Source organism: Eublepharis macularius, chromosome 3, assembly GCF_028583425.1.
Source record: "Eublepharis macularius isolate TG4126 chromosome 3, MPM_Emac_v1.0, whole genome shotgun sequence".
Classification (NCBI taxonomy): Eukaryota; Metazoa; Chordata; class Lepidosauria; order Squamata; family Eublepharidae; genus Eublepharis; species Eublepharis macularius.
In genome coordinates, this window is record NC_072792.1 from 19,068,987 (window position 1) to 19,093,091 (window position 24,105).

At 42.5% G+C, this 24,105-nt stretch overlaps 1 protein-coding gene across 1 annotated transcript in view; it reads right to left on the bottom strand.

The window, feature by feature from the left end:
- Positions 1-24,105, bottom strand: part of KLHL1 (kelch like family member 1) — a 282,888-nt gene that overhangs the window by 79,016 nt on the left and 179,767 nt on the right. Inside the window, exon 6 of the mRNA XM_054974105.1 lies at positions 20,534-20,720. Coding sequence (XP_054830080.1) covers positions 20,534-20,720 — 187 coding nt within the window. The remainder of the gene's footprint in view (positions 1-20,533; positions 20,721-24,105) is intronic.

Here is a 24,105-nt window from a genome sequence, read left to right on the forward strand (position 1 = left end):
CTGTCTTTTTATGATCAATACAGCAGCATCCTTTCAGACCGCGCTTCGTTCAGACTGTACTAGCTCCAGCTCCAGCTCCAGCTACTTACCTTAGGTACCTTGAATTGGATGGCAGTCTTTGCAGGTATAGATTTGGGTATAGCTGTCCCTTAATTGGGTCAGTTATCATGTCAAGTACTACAAATCAGTGCTGTCTGAATTCTTTTTAAGTCATTTTCTGCAAATCTGAAGAAGGGAGCTCTGACTTTCAACCTTTGTTAGTCTCTAAGGTGCCACTGGATTCAAATCCTACTGCTGTACCGCAGATCAACATAGCTACCCTCCTAAAACTACATTTTGTAACTTAACTACATTTTATTTTATTTGTGCACCCAATTGTGATTTTGAAATCCATATATCAGCAAATTTAAGGCAATTTTTCAAAACTAAAAAAAAGCACTTGACTTTAGGACCTACAGAATAGTGCTTGACGTGAAAGATCAAAATCATGTTCCTTTTCATATGTGACATGTTAGTTTTCGTTAGTGATTATCTCATTCGGGTGTGGGGGGGTCAAGGGATGAATGGACCTACCCCCTTTATCACTTGTTAATGAGTGATTCCGCACACGTTGGATAATGCACTTCCAATCCTCTTTATAGATCATTTGGAACAGATTTTTTCATGTGCAGAACAAAAAATCCACCTCAAACGATTGATAAAGTGCATTGAAAGTGCATTATCCAACGTGTGCGGAATTACTCAATGTGTAGAAAACAAAACGCTTTATATGAATTAAATTGCTTGCATTATGTAGTCAGTCAAATGGATGAAAGAGGATAGATCTTTGTCGCTTTACTCTAGAAAGATACATCCTGCTCAGACTAAAACCACCAGATGAATCTAGAGGCCAAGCTACACATGACGAATGACACTTGAACGGCAAGTGGATTGAGTGGAGGGCAAGTGAACAGGGAGAAATACACTTGCTGTTCAAGTGTCATTCGTCATGTGTAGCTTGGCCCTAGGAAGGCCTTTTCTGATATCAATTCTTGGTGCCTTTTAGTCAGCCCTTCTCTCTGCCTTTGTCCCTAGCCCCTTTCTCTTGAATTGTTTTTTGAGTCTCTGGTATAGTAATTTATTTCATTCAATGTTTAAAATTTATGGTTTCAATTGTTAAAATTCATTGTCTATCTATAAATGTTTATAGCAGGCTTCGTACAGGCGTAAGGTCATTCATGACCGATGAAGATTGAAGCTAGGACATTTATCTTTTGAAGTTACAACACATGACATACCACCTATTAGCTTTTGAAATGTTGTCTTCAAAATTACTTGCACAAGGTTGCTTATGACTGATGAAGATTTGCACATTGAAACAGAATGTAGCTGGCATCCTGTCTTCTTGTATGTCCTTTGCAGCTTGTCAGGCCTTCATTGGATATGTTCTATTGCAGTAATTTTGTTGTTGTATGTCTCGTAGCTTATAAATTCCTTATTGTGTATATCTTATTATAGTATGATTTTAGAAAATTACGTTTTATTTTATTTTATTAGATTTATATCCCACCCTCCCTACAAATGGGCTCAGGGTGGCTAACATCAACAAAACATCAATAAATACAGTCTTAAATATATTGCCGTGCTATTGTAAATATATCGTTGTGCTACTTTGCATTATAAGCATATCCCTCTGGTATTTAGTACCTCTTTTTTCTATCCTTTCTCTTGAGGCTCTGTTGCTTCATCTGCTGCATTCATAACCCCGTGACCCAGCGTAAAGTGACTTTTTTGATGTTGTAGCACACTGAGACCTCCAGTAGGGCACCCACATGTGCATGTGGTTAAATTAATTAGCTTGTCTTTAGATCTGTAAACTAGCATGAAGAATTACTTGCTGTGATAAACTTTCATAACAACAAAAAAAGAAGGCTTGGATATTACATGAAGTTATAAAGAACTAATTAGGCTTTCTTTCATGTTCCGGATAAAATGATCCTCCGGAGAGCAATTGGAGAGTTAAAACCCACATGCTGCAAAATGCAGTGTCTCTTGCATCATACCTATCAGAGAAAAGAGACTGCTGCTCCGTTCTCTTACTGAACATTATCTAAAGGTTTGGTGTTTGGCAAGACAGAAGAGAATCCAAAAGGGACTTGCGATATTCTGGAAAGAATGAAAACGTACGGGAAACGACTTTACTTAAAACATGCATGATCGATATTTAGCTAAATGTTTGGCTTCAAGTCATTTACCAATAGCTAAGGGAACCTATTACAAAGGGTTGGATCCTGCCAGCTTTCTCACTGAATCTTGGAAGGAGTTCACCTCCTTCTAAACAGCCCCCATCCCCTGTGGCTTTTGTCCATGATCCTCAGCTTCACAGAGTGGACTCTCTCAATAACTGTTACAATGCGCAGCAACTGGGAGGGCAGACCTCCAACTGGAAGCTGCTTGTTATTTTTTGTTAGTTTCCTCTGAGGCCAGAAGCAGGCCCTTTAGGGAGAGGCCTGGTGGAAGAAGAGGAAAAGATAGAGGAAGCACCCCCCACACCCCCTTCACCCTCAGCCATCTCCTTCAGTGCCCCTAAAGGAAGCTTGACGACTCACCGGCAGACTGTGTTGGCACCAGGTGCAGGATGAAGTGGAAGCATGGCCAGCCTCGAAGAGGAGGTGCGGCCCCCTCCTCCGGGCCAGCCGCGTGGCCAGTTCCATTCCATTGGAGCAGCGTAGGAGCAGCAAGTTCCCCTCCCACCCTCCACTGTTCATGGAATGATAAGGGGCACTGTCACAACTTTATGGGTTTGGCGGTTTTGAGGCACTGGGCCGGATCCCAACAGGGTGAGTGGGCCTTCAGGACTGCTCACCCCGACAGAGCTGGAAGCAAGGGTCACCTGGCAGGGCTGGAAACAGGACAATGTGTGCCGAGGTGTGCCAGTGGGAGGCTGGTGGGAGATGCATCAGTCAGCAGCCTGGCCCTCCGATGCCAACGGGGATCCGTGCCCAGATGCCGGGCCAATGCTTCATCCAGCTGTAATCAATAAAGTTGTGGCCATTTCTAACCCAAAAGGTGTCTGATGTGAGTCACTTAGCCGGAACGCAGTCTGACATAGCACATAGGTGACAAATATATCTGACGTGAGTGCCTCACAGGAAGCAGCTCCTGGGGTACCTGCAGTTGCAGGGCAGCATGGGTGCCCCTACACCTCCAATGTCTGGGAGCACTTCCAGCAAATGGAGTACTCCCACTATGTTCAGTGCTCTGGTGAGCATGCAGAATTGTGTTTCCCAAAATTCCTTCTATTTTTCTGAGGTCAAGAGGGATTCATCTTATGCTAAGTAAGCTTGCTTTCCATTGCCTTGTGCTTGTTGGTTCTGGTGCTGGTGTTCCCCCACTGGCCCTGAGTTCTGCCAGGCTTCTGTGAGTGACACTGGTTCTATTGGGCTAAGTTGCAACAGTATCCCTTGCTTCAGTATGGTTTGGGTGGACTTAGCTGGTTTAACACGATTCTCTGGTTTGATGTTGGTCCCCTTGCTTCAATTTGTTTCTAAGTGGATTTGATTGGCTTGCATCAGTTTGATTCTGTTGGACCTTTTTTGGGTTGAGCTTGCATTTGGGGGTGTGCCTTTGGCTAGTGGCTGCCGTGCACCTTTGGGTTCTTGCATGAGACCCAGTCTGAAATTTTCCCACCATAGGAAACAATGGGGATATCTTGTTCTGGAGCCCATAGAATTGGACCCTGGATTTCAATCTTCCTGAAACTTTGAAGGTCTTTAGTGGACAGTTGGGAGTAAATTCTCTGCAAATTTTGTGGAGTTTGCTTGAAAAATGCATACACACACACACGAGCCAACTAGAAAGTTTTCCCCATTGAGAATAATGACTGAAAAATCCAGGATTCTCAAATCTTACTGAACTGGATTAGAGAGTGCACCTGGATTTTAAGGAAACTGAATTCCCTAAGACCCGGATCTGGATCAACAAACATTTTTTGGTGCCCACCCCTAGTTACTACTGGGAACATTGACAGAATGTTGTCATATAGCTCAGTGAAGGTCAATGTGCAGAGTACTGTTACTATGGGAAACTGTTACAGTGCCTCACTAGAGTCTAGTTTTTTGGAGACTCAACTAGGGGAGACAAGAATCCTCATAAGAATCTGCTTAACACATCTGTATCTGATGTACATCTCAGGTGAGCCAATATTGGAATGGTTTTATTGATTGCTGTTTTTATGATCTGATGATTGTTTTTATGCTGTATTTTAATCAATGTTGTAGCTCGCCCTGAGCCCACTTGCAATGTTTTTTTTAAAAAAATATAATAAATAAATAAATAAATAAATATTGTTTGGCACTAGAAGATATCCAGACTTCTAGGGAAAATGGGGGGATGAGGGCAGCATCTCAGTGCACTCACGTCACTCTGTGTGCACCCTGCAGTGATGTCAGCACATTTCCAGGAACTCTTTAACAGAGTGGTGGCAGAGTGATCACTTTCAGGTGCATGGGAAATCATGTCAATACATCATTGGCAATGTCATGAAGTCACCGGAGAGGCCTCCCAGCCTGGGTAAGTCTCCCACCGGTTGCCAGTCATGTGCTGGCAACCTTAAGGATGCCACTGATATTTTCTGCTTGGATATTTTCTGCTTGGATTCTAGACAGATTAGTGCCCCACTCAAAGTGGTGAATGAAGTCAGTGCTATTATTATCCCCACAATACAGCTGTGAAGCTGTGGAGGAGAGGAGTGGCTTCCCCAAGTCCGCATGCAGCACTTATGGCAGTCATGGGAGTCAAACCAGCAGAGTGCTTAACCAGTATGCTATGCTGTTCCTTTATGTAGGATAATATCCCCTTCTTCCCTGGCCAATATTTAAACCATTGGGGTAAAGGTAAGGATAAATGTAGTCCCCTGTACAAGTACCGAGTCATTACTGACCCATGGGGCGACGTCGCATCACGACATTTTCTTGGCAGACTTTTGTTACGGGGTGGTTTGCCATTGCCTTCCCCAGTCATCTACACTTTACCCCCAGGAAACTGGGTACTCATTTTACCGACCTCGGAAGGATGGAAGGCTGAATCAACTTTGAGCCAGATACCTGAGCCCAGCTTCCATCAGGATCGAACTCGGGTCGTGAGCAGAGCTTGGGCTGCAGTACTGCAGCTTACCAATCTGCGCCACGGGGCTCTTATATTGGGGTAAGGGTGCCAAATCCTGCAGCTCTCATCATGGTACTTACATGTCCCTAGAAGAGCATAAGTCTGAGAGAGCCACTGATGCCCTGCAAAAATATACTTGCACTAGAACATTAAGAAGCTTAAATCAAGTACATTGTATACGGAAACTGTCTGTAGAACCCTGCTATTGGGATAATCTTGATCAGCATTTGTGTCCTCAACAATCCTGGTGGGAAACAGGCTTTGTATGGTGAATGCCGGCAATCTGAAAGATCTTCCATTTTTCAGTCTGGCCTTGGACTTGAGGGACAAAAGATGAACCCAAAATAGACAAGGTATATCATCCTGCTTTGGGGGGTTTTCCCTTCTTGCGATGAACTTGCTTGGTAACATTCACAACCTCTCTTTAGTTCTACCTAAGGAAATTCAAGGTGAGGCTTTCATCATAAAGAGAACCCTCCTGAGCAGAAGACTTTGGGGACCCTAAAATGGCCCCTGGTGACCAGATGCCCCTCTAGGCCATGAACCATATCATCCAAATTACTAGTATGGTTATTTTCAGTTAGATGCTCTCCCAACAATGGCTGGCTTCCTTACAGATCCTACCTCTGATGCTGCTATTCAGAGGTAAAATGTCTCCAGTTATTTACTGTCCAAAGAGATAGTAAAGAGCCAGTTTTGGAGAGCCAGTTTGGTGTAGTGGTTAAGAGTGCGGGACTCTAATCTGGAGAGCTGGGTTTGATTCCCCACTCCTCCGCTTGAAGCCAGCTGGGTGACCTTGGGTCAGTCAGAGCTCACTGGAGCTCTCTCAGCCCCATCCACCTCACAGGGTGTTTTGTGGTGGGGATAATAATGACATACTTGGTAAACCACTCTGAGTGGGCATTAAGTTGTCCTGAAGGACGGTATATAAATCAAATGTTGTTGTTGTTGTTATTATTATTATTAAAGGATGCACTGGCATTTCTCAAAGACTCTATGATAAAACCATAATTTTTAAAAAGTATCAGCACATCACCAGCAACAAACTGACTTCACTTCTAGGTGCGTGGGAGTGTAGACAGCGCATTGCTGGTGATGTGAGCATTTCAGTAGCGCCATCATGGTGTCAATGATGAGAAGCCCTCAGCAGCAGTAGTGTCTTCTGCTGGTTGCAGCCTATTAAGTCACAAAAGCTTTGCTTTAATATTAGAAAGGCAGGAATGATTGGGAGGTTGTCAGTCCTTTGCTATCTGATAGCTTAGCATTTTATGGTCTGCTTTTTGACACAAGCATAGGACTTAACCATTTCCTTCTTCTCAGTCCATTGATTTCAGGGGACTTGGAAAGGAGCAGGATTGCTCCGTAAACTGAGAAGCTACAAGTGACGAATGACACTTGCCTGGCAAGTGAACAGATTCACATGTATTCCTCCCTATTCACTTGCCATTCACTTGCTCTCCACTTGATCAAGTGGAGAGCAAGTGAATGGCAAGTGAACAGGGAGGAATACACGTGAGTCTGTTCATTTGCCAGGCAAGTATCATTCGTCACTTGTAGCTTGGCTCTGATTTAGGCTCACCAAATGGTTTTAGAGGTTTGCTGAATCAGGGCAACTACTAACACTACTGCAGATGAGATGAAAATATAATGTGGAAGAATTCATTGCTCAGCGACAGTGCCCTTTATTTTAACTAAAACCCAAATATAAACATTATGGGCCAAACTATAAGTGACGAATGACACTTGAACAGCAAGTGGATTGAGTGGAGGGCAAGTGAACATGGAGAAATACACTTGCCGTTCAAGTGTCATTCGTCACTTGTAGCTTGGCCCTTTGTTATGCAATGAGACCATTCTTGCAATATTATTCATTGCTGCCAAGGACTGAAGAGCATTTCTTTGCAGTCACAACAAGTGTGTGCACATGTGTGCATTTATATACCAGATTTTTTTAAAAAATTAACAAAATAACACCATGAAAAATAATCAATATACCCCCTCCCTCATATTAGTCTGAAATTTTCTAAGTAAAAATCCCATCGACTAGTATAAATTGTATACATAGTTCTACCTCAAGGGAACAATTCTAGGGCAGTTTTAGTATTTCATAATGAATGATAATCTACAAAGATTCAAACATTTTCAAAAAGTGATCTCACACAACCGATACTTTGAAAAACTGCAAAAGAGAAAGTCACACCTGATAAAGCAGTAAACTTCGTGCTGCAGCCAGAACATTTCTATCAATGTCATTGTTTCGTAAATGAGAGATGCTTGGCCCCTAAGCCGCAATTTTCAGCCAAGGCTTGCGTGCCAGCTACCTTGATCCAACTTCCTCCGAAGTATCCACTCATCATCCTCTACAGTTCAAGGCTCAGGTGCAAGGATTTTCATTTTTATCCAGCCTTGCAACTCGGAGTGCTGTGGAATTTTTCACTATAACACAGATGCAAGATTACATACGCAAGACTATAACTCACGGGGAGAATATATCACAGGATGATGGGACTGCTGGGGAAAGATAAGCCGTTTCAGGTTGTTCTGGTAAACCAAAAATGAGACATCGCGGGACCCAGTGGGGCTGCTCAGCTCAGCCTGGTTTCTTTATATTTCACTCCATCTTGTTAGTAAATAATCTCACTCTGACAGAGGCAACGGCACTCCAGGCAAGCCATTCCAAAGCAGGTTCTTTGGGCTGGAGCCAGTAACAGCTTATATGCAGAAACCCTCTCATTGCTGGACTATAACCAAATTAGTTAGTTAGTTAATTCAATTTCTAGCCCTCCTTCCCTGCAAGCAGGCTCAAGAATTAAAACCAGAAATCCATAAATATATAAGACGAAATATTTTTCTACGTAAAAGGCAAACCGTATTGCCGACAATGCACTTCTTATCCTGGCTACATCTGGCCATTGATGGCTCCACTGACAGCTGCACTGCTGGCTTTGGACCGGGTTCAAGGGGTATTTGGGGGTCAGACTGCTGTAGGGCTTGCCGAGCCAACTTTTAATTTCCAGTGGTATTCTTAACATTTTCCATCAGGTTTTATTTGTGTCTGAAGTTATACAATTTTCACTCTCCTTTTGTCCTAACAATGGTGAGAGGGGAACCTTTCCATGCATCACGTTTCTTTGAGGGAAAAAGCAAAAGATTCTTGAAGGACTCTTTGTTTTTTCGTATATCTTTACTAGTTGGCAAAGAATGGGCAGCTCAAACATTTGATCTTGACTTTAAAAAGAGGTAAAGGTAGTCCCCTGTGCAAGCACTGAGTCATTACTGACCCATGGGGGGACATCGCATCACGGTGTTTTCTTGGCAGACTTTTTGTTATGGGGTGGTTTGCCGTTGCCTTCCCCAGTCATCTACACGTTACCCCAAGGAAACTGAGTACTTATTTTACCAACCTCGGAAGGATCGAAGGCTGAGTCAACCTGAAGCTGGCTACTTGAACCTGGCTTCCACCAGGATCGAACTCAGGTCGTGAGCAGAGCTTGAGCTGCAGTACTGCCGCTTACCAATCTGCGCCAAGGGGCTCTTAATAAAAAGTGTGTCGTGGCTAATATGGCCTCCAGAGGGTGATGCTACCACAGAACGGCCACTCCAAAACAAATTACATGCCTCGAAGGTTATATGTTAAATATATTTTGTAAATTTTTATATTTTTAATTCTTACAAAAGTGCAAGTGCTCAAATGTGATAAATATTCTACCATACCAGGCAAGCCAGGCCATCGTTCCTGGGTTTTCTAGGGCCCATTTTTTTAAAAAAAAAAAAACAGGCTCTATTGCTAGTACATTAATAACACTAGTCCAATTATGGCGCCTGATTATGGGCCAAGCTACACATGACGAATGACACTTGAACGGCAAGTGTATTTCTCCCTGTTCATTTGCCCTCCACTCAATCCACTTGCCGTTCAAGTGTCATTTGTCATGTGTAGCTTGGCCCACAGGTGTCACATAAGGCACTCAAAGCACTGTGGAGCGAGAGAAATAGAATCTGCTGGAATGTATACAAGCTGTGCAGTAGTCGATCTCTCAGGGCCGCCCTGAGACATGCATTCTGGTGGCATAGGTATGCAGGGGCCCTAATAAGGACTGTCCGAACCTGGTGATGCCGCTGCACCCGCCCTCTGTGTGCCCAAAGGATTATACATGCCTAGAAAAACAGAGGTGCATCAGTGTTAAATAGAAACACATCTCCTTAAGTGTTAATTCTATAACAAAAAAAATCAGGAAGTCTGAGAACATTTCTTCAGACAGTTGTTTGAGCCAAAAGCACTTTGTCCACAGGAATTTTTCTGACTTGCAAAACACATGTTGTTGTTTTCACTTGATCAAACCTGCTTGTATCAATAGAAAAGTATAAGAGTCCAGTAGCACCTATAAGACTAATAACATTTGTGGTAGGGTTCGAACTTTTGTGAGCCACAACTCACGTCACTTCACTTTCACACACTCAAACCTAATTTTCAGTCATGATGGATATCAATCAATATTTCCATAACTCACTTAATTAAAGTACTATCCAAAAACTATTCAAGGAAGTTCAACATTTTATCAGCACATGAGTGACTACAGCGATATTCTTTGGGTTCAAGGAACTGAAGTTCTGTAAAGAACAACAAAGTAAAGCTAGATTTAAGATGATAGTAGTTGAAAGCGTACTATAGTTGGTTGTAATAATGACAACAACAACATTTGATTTGTATACCGCCCTTCAGGACAACTTAATGCCCACTCAGAGCGGTTTACAAAGTATGTCATTATTATCCCCACAACAAAGCACCTTGTGAGATGGGTGGGGCTGAGAGAGCTCCAGAGAGCTGTGACTAGCCCAAGGTCACCCAGCTGGCTTCAAGTGGAGGAGTGGGGAATCAAACCCAGTTCTCCAGATTAGTGCTCTTAACCACTATGCTAAACTGCATGGCCACCCTGGAAGAAAGTTGTAATAGATAGATAAAAAGGTGTAATAGATAAATAAATAAATTCTGTGTAATAGATTAATAAATAGATAGAAAAATAGATAAAGAACAACATATGCCAATATACAAAAACATACAATGATTGTTGATTATGAGTTGTATCCAGTACTGATTGGCAAAAGGCAACATTCACTGCCTCCCTCCTCCTGCAGCAGATTTTGACTCCATTCTCTTTCTGAGGGCTACCCATTCTCTTTTCTGAGACAGTGTCCCCTCAGAAGCAACATTTCAGGAGGTATTTGAGGCTACACTGGCAAGGAAGAAGTGAGGATCGGTTCCGCTGATGGAAATCCCTTCAATTATCAGAACTTTCCACCGGATCCAACCATGTATGATAATGTTTTTCTCACATTTTCCAACAAAAAAAAATGGTTCACAGGCCTATCAAATACAAGTTACTTGAAAAATCAGCAGTAGTTTCCTCGGCAAGGAAGTTATTGCCTGCGTTTGGTTTCTCTCTAAGCTGGAGGTTGTGGCGGGGGGGGGGGCACTTCTATAGGATAAACAAATCTTACATCCGTCAGATCAGGACAAAATGCATGAATGTCACCAAGGAAGATAGTTTTATTTTCAGCACTTGCTGATATACACATCTAGGTTTGTGATGTTTTTCCTTTAGGTTTTATAGGTTCTCTGGACGAGGAACACTCACATGGTGTTGTGAGGATAAAAATGGAGAGGAGGATCATATAAGCTGCTTTGAGTTCCCTTTGAGAAGGAAGGCAAGGTATTAATGAAGTAAATAATAAATCAAATGGCTGCAAAAGACTTGAGGTACAGCCCAACAATAACAATAACAATAACAATAACAATAACAATAACAATAACAATAACAATAACAATAACAATAACAATAACAATAACAATAACAATAACAATAACAATAACAATAACAATAACAATAACAATAACAATAACAATAACAACTATAATTTGACTGACTGTAGCTATCTTTTGCTGTGTTTTACTCTTTTCCCTTAACAGTTGCCCTGATTAAACCAACAGAAAGGAGGCTAACTTTTTTTTTCAGGATAGTTACGGGACTCAAAGGGAGGGAAATAATACCTGTTCCTGGCAATTAAGGCAGAACCCTTTCGCATTGAATGCTACAAATCAACTCTGAACATTTTCCACCAATCATTCAGTGAAACTATATTTATAACTTGTGTTGATACCCATGAGGCATTTTATCTGTTTATTAGAAATACAACTAGATTGGTTTTCAGATTTAATCACCAGATTAAATAATAGGATACTTTAAATTATTGTTACTGAAGAACAGTTTTTATCTATTTCGATTATTCAGGTGTCTTTTATATATATAGAGAGAGCTGAATTTCTTGCTTGGGCCATTTTAAAGTTTTTCTGTTCCCTGTATTCACCTCAAGAGACAATGATTCATTGAAAGCAAGATAACCCAGGGCTTTGATTCCACAGTTTCTCCTGTCTCTCTCACGCACCTACTTTCCTCATCACAGTTCCTCTGACATTATTGCTTTTTCAGTTCGCAACCTCGCTTTGCCCCTTGGTGTTTCTTCTGCTGGAACAGAGAGGCTGGCTGAAGCACCTGATGGGCGATCAATCAGTATTCTGCTTTTTCTATAAAACTGCTCAATTATTTATTGCAATCTCTTTCACTCTGCACGTTTCCCCTCCTTAAATAATCATTTTACAGCTTAGTCCATGATACAATTTACTCTGTAGATTTTGTTTGGCATTTGGGATCTCAAAAACTCATTGAAAGACAGTGATGTTTTATAGTCTTCAAAAGACACAGTTTTCCCAACAACATATTCATATCTCTCCGCTCCAAATGAACTGATGGGAAAGGGCAAATTTTTCATTAACAGAGGACACCTAGGAGACCTACAGCCACCCAAAGGGCTACAGATGGTTTCTGTACTCCTTGTTCTTGTAATTTGCAGAACATCTGAACCAATATAGCACAGATGTTTCACTTCTAAGGTTTTGAAAGATCCTTCAACTTTTGCCCCCTCTCACTAGCTGAGAGAAGAAATGTGAGGAAATAAGCAAAACACGGGGAGAGATTGTAATTAAAACTGGCCACACTTATGCAAATATTGGGATTTGGAACCAGACAGTTTTTTGGCTCAGTCTCACTCAGTTCCTCACAACAGCCCTTTGCCCTCATGATTTTTCTTTACAGGGTTCCCACCACCTCCAACATAGCCTTTTGGATGAGCAAAGAGGACCCCTTTTTTCACCAGAAGAAAAGTTGGTTGGATTCAACTCCTTGTTTGGTGCATGGCTTTTCATATTCTTCGTAGGAGAGACTACAGGTAACACCCTCCATGAGTTTTTGCATGTGTCACCAGAGTTTAATTTGAATGTCCAGTAGAACCTTAAAGACCAACTAGATTTCCAGGGTATGAGCTTTCAAGGGTCTCAGGGCCAAGCTACAAGTGACAAATGACACTTGAACGGCAAGTGTATTTCTCCCTGTTCACTTGCCCTCCACTCAATCCACTTGCCGTTCAAGTGTCATTCGTCATGAGTTGCTTGGCCCTCAGAGCTCCCTTTGACAGAGCTCTGACTCTCAAAAGCTCATATGCTGGAAATCTAGTTGGCCTTTAAGGTGCTATTGGACCTGAATCTTGCTCTCCTACTACAGACCAACATGGCTACCCACCTGAAACTAATTTGAATGTGTAGCTGTTCCTCCATTTGTCTGCTTGTCCTGCATGTGTCTGCTCAGTCCACTATGTATGGTTGTGCTTCCCTGTGTTCGCTCAGACAACAATAGAGTCCTTGATATAGAGCAATCTTCTGGCATTCAGATCACAAGCTGCAATCAGCCTGTTGACAGACTGAACTTGTAAAGAGTCAAAAAGGAAGGGGAGAGAAGTGGGGGAGGAGGAAGTGGCATGGGGGGAAAGAGGAGGCGTTGAGAGAGGGATGCCTACTCTGCACTCCCAGCAAAAGGAGAGAAAAGCATCTTTCCAAAATATTGTCGATGCCTATTAAGTTTCCTAATAAAGGGAATATCCTGAGGGTGAAGCTACAAGTGACGAATGACACTTGAACGGCAAGTGTATTCCTCCCTGTTCACTTGCGCTCCACTCAATCCACTTGCCGTTCAAGTGTCATTCGTCACTTGTAGTTTGGCCCTGAGTCTTACTTCTCTGGAGCAAAATGAGACTACGAGCAATGGTTCAAGCCTTGTTCTATGCACCCTACTCACCCATAATCACCGTCCATTCATTTATCTGATCATCTCCAAAAAAAGAGCTCTTAAAGAAATATCTATGACGACTGGCTTCATTTGAGGATTGGATTGGGCTGAAAACGCACAATCCATCCTGAATGGCTACAAACCAATTTTGATTTCTCAAGCTCAAACCATGCAAAAGTTAAAAAGTGAAGAGACTGCCATTTCTTTGGTTAAGATTCTCTATCGGCTAGGTTTTTTAATGTTCAGACCACTGCACAGTAACTCGGAGTCCTTGAATAAAAAACATTTTGTCGTTTTAAAGAAGTCTTAGCTGAAAATCATTATAAGTTTCTAAGAGTATACATTGAAACATACTATGTAAGGAGAGAGATGGGCAATATCAAAGATGAATCGTATAGAGGGAGATTACTTCGTCTTTGATGAATTTGTCCTAAGATTAAGGTATTCCGTCAGGAAGTATTGAATATTATTAATATGGATTCAGAAGGTAGTACTTTGATCTGAAAGAACTTGGAACTAGATTGCTGACTATGACTAGGGTATAATTTTATCTACCCATCTCAAATCAATTACTGCCAAGCATGCACTCCAGAAAACACACACCCATACCCAGAGATTGGGATGCAGATTTCAAAACATTTTTTAAAATGGTATTCTATTCACTTGTAATAAAATACAATCAAGGCCTTGAACTATTGGTCAAATAATTATTTCATTATTTAATTCATTTATACCCCACCTTTCTCACAAATAGGGACCCAAAGTGGCTTACATCATTCTCCACACCTCCATTTTATCCCCACAACAACCCTTTGCAGTAGGTTAGGCTGAGAATATGCCACTGGCCCAAGCTCACCCAGTAAGCTTCCATGACAGATTGGAGATTTGAATTGGAGTTTTATTCTTTAAGATAAAGTACTCTTTCGTAAGTACACTTTGTAGATTATTTTGTGTATCCCTGTGACCAGGAGTGATTCCGCACACATTGGATAATGCACTTCCAATCCTCTTTATAGAACATTTGGAATGGATTGTTTTGTGTGCGGAACAAAAAATCCACCTCAAACGATTGATAAAGTGCATTGAAAGTGCATTATCCAACATGTGCGGAATCAGCCTAAATGTATTTTTCAATCACACAAATATATACAATGGCAATAATGACCGTTTTAAAATCCAGACATTTTCAGCACAATCTAATCTTAAAATGAAGCCAGTTGGGAAAATAGTATTGTGCTGGAACAGGCTGGTACTAGCACAGCAGGTCATTAAACTAGCAGAAAATGTTTTGGAGCTTATATCCTTCACCAGAGATAGCCACTGCATGAGTCTGTGAGCTCCCTGGGGGGACGAGTAGAGTTAGGAGTGCAACAGCCAAAAAATGGAAGTCACTTGGCATCTTCTCATTGCCCAGAGACTGTCAATGCAGCTCTTTATATTTGTTTCTACAACTATTATGCTGTGGACTCTTCTGCTATTTAATATAGGACTGCCAGCAGCATTATCCCTGACCTAGCAGCCACTTGGCACCTTAGAAGTGCCCTGCCCACTCAGTTCATGTCTAACAAACAAACAGCTGCACGTAACATGAGTTTCACATGGGTGGCCATGATGGTCTACAGTAGAAGAGTAGGATTTGAGTCTAGTAGCACCTTAAAGACCAACAAGATTTTCAAGGCATACGTTTTCTAGAGTCAAATACCCTGAAATCCCTATTTGTCTATGGGACTCAAACATTGGCTGATTCCGCACACGTTGGATAAAGCACTTCCAATCCTCTTTAGAGATCATTTGGAACTGACTTTTTCAAGTGTGAAGCAAAACATCCACTTCCAAATGATAGCTAAAGTGCATTGAAAGTGCGTTATCCAACGTGTGCAGAATCAGCCATTATACGTTTCATTCATTAGGCGGATCTGGTTATTTTCAAAGGGTAAGGCTGTTACTTTGCAGATCATGCTAAGATGCCTTTCCTGGGATGGAAACTGTGGAAGGCATATATCATTCTTCATAGTGTGGTATCCAGGGGTCATTTTGTAGAAAAAGAGCTGGAGGAACTCATTAGCATAACTCATTAGAATATGCCATTCCCCTTGCCATCACCGGAAGTGTGTCATTAGCGTAGCTGATTTGCATATGCCACACCCCCTGACATCACCTATCCTGGCTGTTTTGGACCCAATCCTAGCCATTCAGAGCCAAAATTGGGCCCATCTGCCTCCCCATGCTTGAGGAGTTAGAGGTTCACCAACCCTCACCTCCACCCTTTTCTTCCCTTGTGTATGGTGGGCAGGGAAAGGGGGAAAGGTGTCCCGTTTGGAATGTGGATATCCATGAGATGTTATTTTATTGGTTTTACTTATTGTATCTTATTTATGATTGTGACCCGCCCTAAGCCTGCTTGTGGGAAGGGCGGGCTAAAAAGCCAATAAATAAAAATAAATAAAAGGGGCCCAAAATGGCCGAAAGTGGCCATTTGGGGCCCTTTTGGGCCCAGATCAAGGCTGGAACAGCCCAGATTGGGTTGGTGCCGGGCAGGGGAGGGTTCCAGGCCAAAACGGGGCCAGAACGGCCAGAACTCAGGTGGTTGGGGCCACCTGACATGTGACCTCTTTGGAGAACTGCCAGAACTGCGTTCCTGCACATTCTCCCTCAAAATGAGCCCTGGTGGTATCTGCCATTGCACTGTAATTTTAGTCCACTAGGCTTAGCCATCAAAGTAAATTGTCTTGCTGATGATTCCCTTTTCATTGGGTGGCTATGTGTTTTTATGTGTCTGGCAGCATTCAGTTTGTGTGGGTTTCTTGGACAGATTTTAGCTCTATTGGGGGGGGGGCTGTGGCTGGAGTCTCCTGCTTCATCCTGGACTTCCATCTCACTTCACCCAGCTTCTCCTCAGATCAGAATAAGCTGGAGAAGCCTTCAAACTGGTGGAAGCACAGGAAGAAGGAGGTACTCTAAGTAAGTAGGGTAGGAGAAAAGAGCAAGCAGGAATTCTTGCTGAGGAACATCCAGAAGTAGATATGCCATCAAATCCCTGATCTGAGTAGAAGATGCCAGTAAGTAAGCACAGAATTTTAATTTAATTTAATTTATTATATTTATATTCTGCCCTCCCTGCTTTCACAGGCTCAGGACGGATAGCAGAAGTAGCAGAAGGAGCCATGGATCTCTGCCATAAGGAGGTAGTGATTAGAGATTGGCACGATCTGCATTACGATCGGAAAAAAAACACGATAATGGCGATCACATGATCGGGACCCGGCAGATCATGCTCAGTCATGGCCAACGATCCAGCGGTCGGGAGGGGGGCTGGATCGGGGCTTGATCGGGGCGATCATGCTCTGATCGGGAAGCCAGACACTCAGGCGCCAGCAATCTATTCCCCTGGCAACAGAGCCAGGGGAATGCCTGAGCTGTGTTTGCCCTCCTTCTGTCACCCTGGAAACCCGAATGGAAGCCCAGCTTGCCTTGATCAGCAGGGCTTCCTTCCAACCACAGAGCAGCAACGCAGTCACCAGTTGGGAGAAGACACCCAAGCGAGGGAGGGGGAAGGGGGTGTTCTGTAGCCATGGGCACTCCAATCTCATCCCTGCAAAGCCTGATAGGCAGCTCTGACAGTGAAACACAGACAGCCAAACACAAACACAGATGCCGCTGGCATCAGCCACCATTCCTGTATCACTGGGAACAGCGGGGCGCCCCTCCGCTTTTGCCTCCACGATCCACGGATCGGAAATGGGAGATGATCGGTGCGGATCATTAATTTGGGATCGTTGCTGGCGCCGATCCACAATCAGCTTGATCAGTATTTTTGGGGGGGATCGTGCCCACCTCTAGTAGTGATTTCCCTATATTAGTCAAGTGGAGGAAAGAAGTGAGAGTAGATACTCTCCCCAGCCCCTGTGCCACCTTCTTCCTGTCCCAATGCCTGGACAGTCTCTCTAGGTGCCTGGAAGAGAGTAGACATTGATGAAGGAAAGAGCCCCCTCACACACCCCATGCTTTGTTCCTACTCCTGTGAAAATAAACAGAGAACAAGCAGAGATGGTGGTATTGCTGATCTGAGCAGAAGAGGAAGCAACTGGGCGTTAGGGTAATTAGGGACACACTGTAAAAACATCTTTGTAAAACAATCACAACTCATGCATGGAGCTGCCAAGGGCAGAGTGGGTCATTAGAACAGCCCTGAACAAGTTAAGCCAAGAGGCAAGATGTCCGGGAGGGGGGGGGACAGGGGGTGCATGATACATCAATAACATCTCTACATCACTTCCAGATTAAACCATAGAGTTTCCAGCTATTGCTAGAGCTATTCATTGTCCCTTCTGGTTTTTTTCATAGAAGTAAAATAGTGATGTCAGCAGTGTCACTTTTTAAAAAAGAAAATCTCCCACAGCCACTGGGAGCTGTAGTGAACAATGGGGGGTGGATAATGGGGCTTGCTGGAAGTTGGCCTCCCACCATAGAAACAGTCTTGGCAAGTCTAAGTGGATGCCATGCTGCCAATAGTACCATAGGGCTCCCAAGGGACCACTTGACTGAGGGCCAAGCTATAAGTAAGGAATGACACTTGAACAACAAGTGAACAGACACACATGTATTCCTCTCTGCTCACTTGCACTCCACTTGATCACGTGAGTCTGTTCACTTGCCATTCAAGTGTCATTCATCACTTGTAGCTTGGCCCTCAGCTTGCTCTGAGTCACTGCCAGTACCCAGCACTGTAGCCCACTGGGAAGGGAAAAGGTAGTGGAGGGACGGTAGGGTTAGATGAGGTTTGTTTGTTGTTGTGTTTACTAACCTATGTAAAATACCATAAGAAATCTTTATGGGGAAAAAATTTCCCAGGGAAGTGAAAGGGTCAGTTTCAGTCCCCTTAAATGCAGAACTACAGTAGCAAATCTCACTGCCCCATTCTGTTGTCAACATTTTAACAAGCAATTAAACAGCTGAAAGGGAAGCCAGATACTCCAGAAATGGCAAGTAGACCAACAATAATGACTGGTAATATATATTGGGGATTAGAACTAGAGATGGGCACGATCCGCATTACGATCGAAAAAAACCCATGATAATGGTGATCGCTCTGTCATGACCCAGTGGATCGTGATCATCCACGGCCAATGATCCAGCGATCGGGAGGGGCAAGGATCAGGGCGATCGGGTTCGGATCGGGGATCCAGACACTCAGGCGCCAGCAATCTATTCCCCTGGCAACAGAGCCAGGGGAATGCCTGAGCTGTGTTTGCCCTCCTTCTGTCACCCTGAAAACCTGAATGGAAGCCCAGCTTGCCTTTATCAGCAGGGCTTCCTTTCAACCATGGAGCAGCAAAGCAGTCACCAGTTGAGAGAAAACACCCAGGGGAGGGAGGGGGAAGGGGGTGTTCTGTAGCCATGGGCACTCGAATCTCATCCCTGCAAACCCTGACAGGCAGCTCTGACAGCCAAACACAGATGACCAAACACAAACACAGATGCTGCCGACATCACCCATTGTTCCTATATCACTGGGAACAGCGGGGCGCCCCTCCGCTTTTGCCTCCACGATCCACGATCCACGGATTGGGAACGGGAGATGATCAGTGTCGATCGTTTATTTGGGATCGTTGCCGGCCCCAATCCACGATCAGCTGGATCATTAATTTTTTTTGGATCGTGCCCATCTCTAATTAGAACTTACCTAAAGTACAGATACAACATCAGCAGCTTTAAGAAAAAAATGCCTACTGAGAGTTTCTCTACATGAGACAGCTGATACATGAAGAACACATGTTGGGAGATGCAATATTAGCGGAGAAGGGTAATTTTAAAAGACAGAGCTGGTGGTAAGGAAAAGGCTTTGCTGTACACTGGAGCTGTGTGAAGGGGTTGTGAAAAGCCAGAAGGGAAACCTCAGCCTATTATAACCTCTCCAGATCCAAGCCTGGTGCAGGAAGGCAGCTCCAGCTGATTTCCATTCCTCATTGCCCCCTGGTTGCGATCCCAAACAGTTTTAGCCTGAAGAGGTGATGTTGACAGAACCTTTGGGGAGGCGAAGATGAAATGGATAAACCCTCTGAAGAGTGATCTCCACCAGCTCTGTCTTTTTAAACCATGCTTCCCGGCTAACATTGTGTCTCACCCCCACTTGATGAGGCATCTCATGTAGAGAGACTTCTGAAACTTCAAGGACCATTTTGGAGGTTGCTAAACAAACACAACAATATTGTTCAGCCTTCCAAGCTTTGGTCTTGGTAAAACAAAACTGTGGGAGGGGGAGCAGGGAGGGAGACCAAAGAGCCTTGGAAAAGGTCCTACTCCCTCCCCTGTCTCACCCCTGTGAGGAGAACTTGCTAGGACAGACCCGAGGCAACTGCTGGAGACACATTATTCACACAATTTGACTCGGGGGGTGAGTGATGGTGGCCACCATGCAACTTGGCTAGACTTCTCCAGGGAAAAGTCTGCCAGGGAGAGGGGAGGAGGGAAAGTAGAAGGTGGAAGGGAGGAGATATAAAAGTAAATTGGGTGGGAAGGGTGAGAAGGAAGCAAGAAAGAGGGAGAGAGTATGGGAGCTGCAGGGGCAGGGAAAGAAGAAGTAGGTAGGGAATGGATATACAGGAAAGTGAGATGTCCCTCACAATTTCTCACTTGTAGTTCACTAATTATGATTTAAGTGAACATGTATTGTGTGACTCTAAATCCACCTAGATTAAAGATCAGGTGCCTGTAACTTAAGACATGGACAAATACATGAAAGTATGTGGACTGTAGTAACTCCATCAAGGGCGGTTTCCACACGGCCTTAAAGGGACGGCCCACTCACCAAATGCTGCTGGTTTTCCCCCTTCACTCCACATGTCTCTGATTTCAAAATGGTAGCAGGTTGTTTGACTTCCATTTTGTCGGCGCCTTTTCAGGGACTGCAGGAAAGTGCATTCTCAGAAAAGGCAGCAAAAAAAAAAAAAAAGGAAGTCTAACAGTCTGCTACCATGTTGAAATCGGAGACAAGTGGAGTGAAGGGAAAAAGCCAACAGCATTCGGTGAGCAGCCGGCCCTTTTAGGATGTGTGGAAACAACCAAGGTTTGTTTATTTTCCTTTCTCATCTCCAAAAAACAGTCAATCTCTAGATGAGTCCACTTCATAGTGCTTCTCATATATTAAATGCCATGAGAGAAAATAAACACTGCATTGTGTCAACTACCTTGTCTTTTAAAATAACTGGTACCTTTGTTGTTGTCCATTCCTCCAACAGCATACAGCGTTCCAACCGTGGATTTCCTTGGCTTCGTTCTTGGGCTTTGCATCAGAGTCCGTCTTTCTGGCAAAAGATGATATTTCATGGCTTCCAGAATCAGCTTCTGACATTCCAAGTCATCTTTAAAAAGTGCATGGTTTTCTAGGTCAGCTAAAATCTGTAAATTATACGAGTGGCGATTTAGTAATGACATCCCATTCCTTATAGCTTGATCCCCAGGGCCCTCTGCTTGTGCAAGCTTTACTGACATGAATAGAGCTTGGGCAGGCAGGTGACCTTGAGGAAGGTAGCCTAATAAACAGAAAGACAGAAAATCAGAGGGACAGGCAATCCAGATTACGTAGGCGACATGGCCAATACATCACCCTGGAGTGTGGCCAGTGCATCAGCTTTGGTCTGGGTCTCACTGAAGTGGTAAACTGTGATTCAACTATACTGCTGCTAACAACAGGAGATAGTATCCATTGTGGGCCTTTAATAATAGAGTGAAATTCACACTTGAATAGGAATTTGAATTCATCTCCTTGATCGAGTGTAACACTCTGTTGACTGTTCTACACTGTCTCTATACAGAAGTGTACAGCAAAAGATCTCTAGTCATCTCATCTAATGAATAACTAAGCAGACATTTAGACATCTACCAAATTCACGTACAATACACCGTCTACTGGATTGTAATTGTGTAAAATATTCATTAAGCAAGATGTTGCAGTGGACAGTCTGTATTTTTGTCATATCCTAAATTGTTATCTAGAAGCTTATTCTGCCCATAATATATAGCAATTTAAATAAAACCAACAATGGCAAAACCTTAAACACTTTTTTGGGATGACAGGCAAAATATATAAGTAGGGTTTTGTTTTGTTTTTTTACTATCTTCCTCAGATAAATTATAGCTGTTGTTTGTTAAAAATTATATTGCAAATTAGCACATAACTCTGGTTCAAGAAGCTAGCAAAGCAAATATTAGGCTCCTACCCCTGTGTATTTCATTTTGCCAACATGTTACGAGGAATAACTAAAATGTAATTAACCGCTGCCCTGGCTTTTTCATAAACTTCCATTCTGTGCTGTATATCCTTGGGGAAGTTGAGCACATGGCTTATTTGGGAATAAATGATACACACACATATCCCTATGCATCTCTGACAAATTTGCAAACAAGGGCAAAGGGAACGTGTATATATATATGCATAATATATACATATATATCTGTAATATCTCGGACAAAATAAACATGTTTTGACAACACAGTATTACGGTTCTTGGTTGCAGCCATAGACAACAATGTGGGGGCAGAGAAATACATAATACCATAAATATCAGGAGATGGGTAACTTCTTCTGGATATTACAAAATGCGAGGGAAGGAATTTTCAGTAGCAGCTATACATTTTATAATTCCAGCCTTAGGAATCATTTTTTCCTGGGAACAAAATACAGGTGGTAAAATCTATTGATCACTATATCAAACTGGCTGTCATATCATTCATGCATGGCTATTAAGAAAATGGCTTGGATCCTACTGAAAAATTAGCATTACCTTCTTTTCAAACCAAAATGCCCCCTAAATGCTGCTCATGGGAGATTGAGGACCCCCCCGCCCCGAGATAGCATTTTAATATATATATATATATATATATATATATATTAATAAGAATAAAAGAATAAAAGTTCAATAAAAGGGGCAGAGAAATAAAAGAAAAAAGTTTTAAAAAAGAATACAAAGAGAGAAACGAAGGTTGAAAATAACAAAGAAAAATGTTTCATTTTCCATTTCTCTCTACAACACCTATCATATTTTAACAAACTTTATACTTTTAGTTTAAATATCTCCAAAATTTACCTTTTCAATACTACCCCCCTCTTATTAATTTTTCCCAAATTTATCTTCGTAGAAATCAAAAGCACAAATCATCAGTTCATTTTTCCTCATCTCATGCAGAAAGTCAATAAGGGGTTTTCAGTTAACCATAAAGGTAAACTGTTTTATCTCTGATCAGGACTGTAAGTTTGACCGTCTACTCTGACTTGTTATTTTTACAATCCAGTCTTCAATTGAAGGCAATACTGACCTTTTCCATTTTTACACGTATAAAAGCCTAGCTGCTGTAGTCATATATAGAAATAAGATACCATGTTTATTTTCCAACTGTTTATCCATTAGTTCCAACAAAAAGGTTTCTGGTTTAAACTGTATATTGATCTTCAACATTTTTTTATTGTCATTTGAATTTGTGACCAAATTTTTTTGTTTGTTTGTTTTAGGGCAAGTCCACCAAAGATAATAAAATGTTATTTCACTTTCCTCACATTTCCAACATTTGTTTGAAACTTTTACTCATTTTTGCGAATTTCTCAGGAGTGATATACTACCAATATATCATTTTATTAAAAAATTCTAAAAAATTGTGGAACTCAAATTGAATTTGAGCCCCTTTACCCACATACTTCCCCACTGGTCCATTTGTGTAGTATACCCAAAATGTCTAGCTCAATTTACAATAAAAAATTTTGGAAATATCATGTTCGTCATTTGTACAATGCTTTTTTCAAAGCATTCCTAAGAAGATACAGCCACCACTATCCGGGAACATTACTGTAGTGATGTGTGACAACAATGATAAGGTCTGTAATCTTATTTTGTTTGTGGAACTTGTAGAATTGCATTATATTGCAAGGATGGAATGTAGGAGATGTTATTTGTATTATATTATCTTCCAGTGTCCTCTTATACCATGCCCCTGAGGAAGAAATTCTGCGAAATCTGAGCTTTTCAGCCGGCCCCAGATTGGGCGTAGGGCTGTGATTTGCCAAGCTTCACAGCAGCAACTGTATAAATAACTAAAGAAGAAACAGGACACAACTATTACTTTTGGCACAGTCTTTATTTTGAAAGAAGAAACAGGATATAACAATTGCCTTTGGCAGAGACTTTATTTTGGACAACGGGACCAATTACACCCAGAGAAGATACGGTGTGGTCTCTTTATGTGTCTCTCCCAGACTTTTGTTTCCTTGTTATATGAATCATAACGACATCGAATTCTTTTGATATATTTTGGTCATCCAACTGATTATATATGAAACAATAGAAGTGATTATTAGCAATCATACTTTAAATTGAAGCAAGATTTGTATTTCTCCTGTGAGGGTTTTTTTAAAAGCTGGCTGAAACATGTTGACGGGGTGTCACTCTCTCTCTATTTGGAGAGGCAGGGACGGGTTAAAAACTACCCCCCCTGCTCTAAGTGTGTGTGTGTGTGTGTGTGTGTGTGTGTGTGTGTGTGTGTGTGTGTGTGTGTGTGTGTGTGTGTGTGTGTGTGTGTGAACGTCCCCTCCCTGAGGGGAGACAGCTCATCGCCGAGTTAAAAACTCCCCCCTGCTCTGTGTGTGTGTGTGAACATTCCCTCCCTGAGGGGAGGCGGCTCGTCGCTGTGTTAAAAACTTTTTCCCCTCTGCTCTAAGAGTGTGTGTGTGTGTGTGTGTGTGTGTGTGTGTGAACATCCCCTCCCTGAAGGGAGGTGGCTCGTTGCCACCTCC